Below are 3,179 nucleotides of genomic sequence, written 5' to 3' on the forward strand. Positions count from 1 at the left end.
CGTGTGTGGGGGGGGGGGGGGGGGGGGGGGGGGGGGGTTGCTGGGTGTTATGGGTACGTATTGGTTGCAATATAGTATTTTTGAAATTGATTTGTGTGGAACATGAATATGGGAACTAAAACTAAAATACAGTACATATGATTTATTGTATAGTTACAAAATAGTTATTGGATGTAAGTAATCATAATATAACGGAAATGTATGAGTCATTTTCTATGCATGCCCACACGTTGAGGTGGTTCTTTTACCATGTCAACATGTAAGTCCCATACCTAGGAAGGATAGTCTTGTTTACTTGAGGAGAATATTTTCTATGATCATGCCTCAACCATGAACAGACTCAGTAAGATCTCATAGAGTAGAAATGGAAATAATAAGTCTTGTGACATGATCGAATTTTCTATTTATTACACTTGCCTTTTTATTACAATATGAAAATGTATTCATTTTCTTTGCATCGGTTGTGATCTGCAATACCATCAGAGTAAAAGAAGGGCTTATGGGAAGATGATAGGGTAGGGTTGGCTATAGCGCCGGTGGCTAATAATCTGGAGCGCATGGAAATGGGGATAATCTCATCCATTCCTAAACACATAATACACCGTGACCTCCAAAGTAGTGCAAATTTCTGTAAACGGACGATAATCTGACTCACAACACAAATTTAGTCGCTCCATATTCAACTCATTAATTAGGTTCCACGCAAAACAAAAAACAAAAGCTCATTAATTAGGTTCTGAATTGTGATCAACATATACAAGTAACCAAAAACATAATTAAGTTTACATGTTCGCTCATAATATACTTGATCTTCTCTTGCATCCTTGTTAATATCAAGTAATTAGACTCACATACAAACTACATCTGCTGCTGCTATATAACAATGTCTGTGACAACACCAAAAAAAAGGTTCTAAGAAGGTCTCTGCTTCAAATTGCACACGAAAGATCTTCGATCGTCCACACATGGACTGAAAATACTGTTGACGTTGTCTGGTGCAAAACAATAAACATGAATTTAGAAATATAATTAACTGTGACTTGTTTGGCATGCAATTGACCACATGGATCTTCTCAATAATTTAACTGACACATGAATTATAGTACTTACTGCACGCAGTGGACGAGATAGTAGATGTTATTCATCCTCATGCTCGTGCTGGCGCAACTCAAGGTCGATATTTGGTTCACGTACTCTAGTCGACAACAATAACCCAGCAGCAGCTTTTGAGCTGCTTCCGCTGGCTTGCTGCTCACTCGATTCCATGGCCCTAGAAAGCTAATTAACACACATTAATAGTTTGTCAAGTATCAGCTTCATTCGATGGTTGCAATAAAATAACTGAAGCTAATATGATCAATGTTATAATAGCCAGGGCTCTCGCAACCAGTTCCAACACTTTTTAAAATATTATGTGGTTGCAGCCAGTTCCAACACATTATGACTTTTTTGTGAAAGATTTATATTTTTACTTGAATCTGTATTAGACACGCTAATACACTGTATAGGATGTGACCCTTGAATAAAATCCACCCGAGAAAATGTGTGTGGGTTTTATACTGATCCTTTGTCTCTTCTTTTTCAAATCATATATATGCGGTCATGTCTTTCAATGACTTGGTAATGCATATGTTATAGCATGTGGTTCATCGATGATTATTTTCATGGACTTTCAGATGACAAGCTAGGATATATAAGCTACTAGCATTTCTTACCTTCTTCTGCAGCTCTATGTTGTGCTCATGAGCAATGCTCAACTTCTTGCCAAGCTCTATATTTTCCTTCTGAATAAGAAATCCCTAGAAAAGCAAATTCCATCTCATCATACCTCAGCTGTTAATAACAAACACATATACAGTAATTGACGCTAACTGAGCTATTTTAACACCAACAGCAGCATAAGCAAGAACATGAAGAAGATGTAGCGAACCTTTTGGTTGAGTTCGTGGATCTCTGCAGCCATAATTTGCTCCTAAAGAAATCAATTGTAAATAAAGTAATATGTATGAAACAAAAAAAATGAAAAATGAAAAAGGGAAGGGAAGGGCAAAGAAAAGGTACCTTCCTCTTTCTTACGGAATGCAAACTCATCTCAACTTGGTTCACCAGAAACTGGATATCTCGAACAGTGGTACCTGATAGCTCCTCTCCCAACAGTTGCCTAACATCATATCAGGGCACATGGTTTAACAGTATAACTAGCTAGTAGCTACCTAGGCTAGCTAGCTTCTCCATTCATTACAACTAAATACATGGGTTTTCACCAGCATAGTGTTCAAGTGAGAGATCTTAACATGCATGGCACTATTTTCGTTAAATTAATTTGCATATGAAACCACTCAAACAACAATTTATTGATAGCTATACTAATTGGCATTTTATTTCAATGCATGTGTTATACAAACTAAAGAACATTAATATTACCTATTATTATGTTGTAAGTTCTGCACTTGCTGCCTCAAGGTTGTAACCTCCCTCTGCCATAGCTGCCCAACAAATAGAAATGAAATAAGATATATACTAACTATAAGCACACTAGATTAATAAGGAGATCCATAAGTGTGCTTCCTTGTGTGGTCTACTAGTGCACATCGTATATACCTAAGAGTGATCCCATTACTTATTTATCTCAACATACAAGCATGCATGAGAAAACACCCACCACCACATGCAACCATGCATGGTAAAATATTTTTCATTTTATTATTCTACTTATAGTCAACAAATATTTTACAACTATATAGAATCAAATATAGTAAGTCATATGTATTTTTAAATTGGGTTCACACATTATTAATCTAAATATCTATATTCCACACAATTAAATCTCACTGAAATATATTGCAACTGATTCCCGGAGCAATGCGTGGGGTACCATCTAGCTGACCCTTTGTTGAACCAACTCCATTGATGGACACCTTGTGGCCCATAAGAGAAGAAAATTCACCTGAAAAGGTCACCACTGATGGGCCCGTTGATGATTTTTTGTAGCTGATGGACGAGCCCGTAAGGGAACATATAGAAAATTCAACTCAAAACTCACCACTAATGACCCCCTCAATGATAAATTGTTATAGGTGACGACTGAGACGAGTGACAAACTTAAAACAAGGGCCCATATGTGGTATAAAACTCACCGCCGATAGTTCACACCACAGAAAACTCGGCCTGTGGCACTG

General features: G+C 37.2%; 1 protein-coding gene across 1 annotated transcript; it reads right to left on the bottom strand.

Moving 5' to 3' along the window:
* Positions 1-1,137: 1,137 nt before the first annotated feature.
* On the bottom strand, positions 1,138-2,908 carry LOC125532384 (MADS-box transcription factor 25-like). The gene is made up of 6 exons (XM_048696454.1): positions 2,888-2,908; positions 2,425-2,486; positions 2,062-2,161; positions 1,931-1,972; positions 1,716-1,799; positions 1,138-1,278 (listed from the first exon to the last, which is right to left on the bottom strand). Exons 1-6 carry the CDS (start codon positions 2,906-2,908, stop codon positions 1,138-1,140), a joined length of 450 nt encoding a protein of 149 aa, XP_048552411.1.
* Positions 2,909-3,179: the final 271 nt, after the last annotated feature.

Source organism: Triticum urartu, unplaced genomic scaffold (assembly GCF_003073215.2).
Source record: "Triticum urartu cultivar G1812 unplaced genomic scaffold, Tu2.1 TuUngrouped_contig_9779, whole genome shotgun sequence".
In the NCBI taxonomy this organism is placed as follows: Eukaryota; Viridiplantae; Streptophyta; class Magnoliopsida; order Poales; family Poaceae; genus Triticum; species Triticum urartu.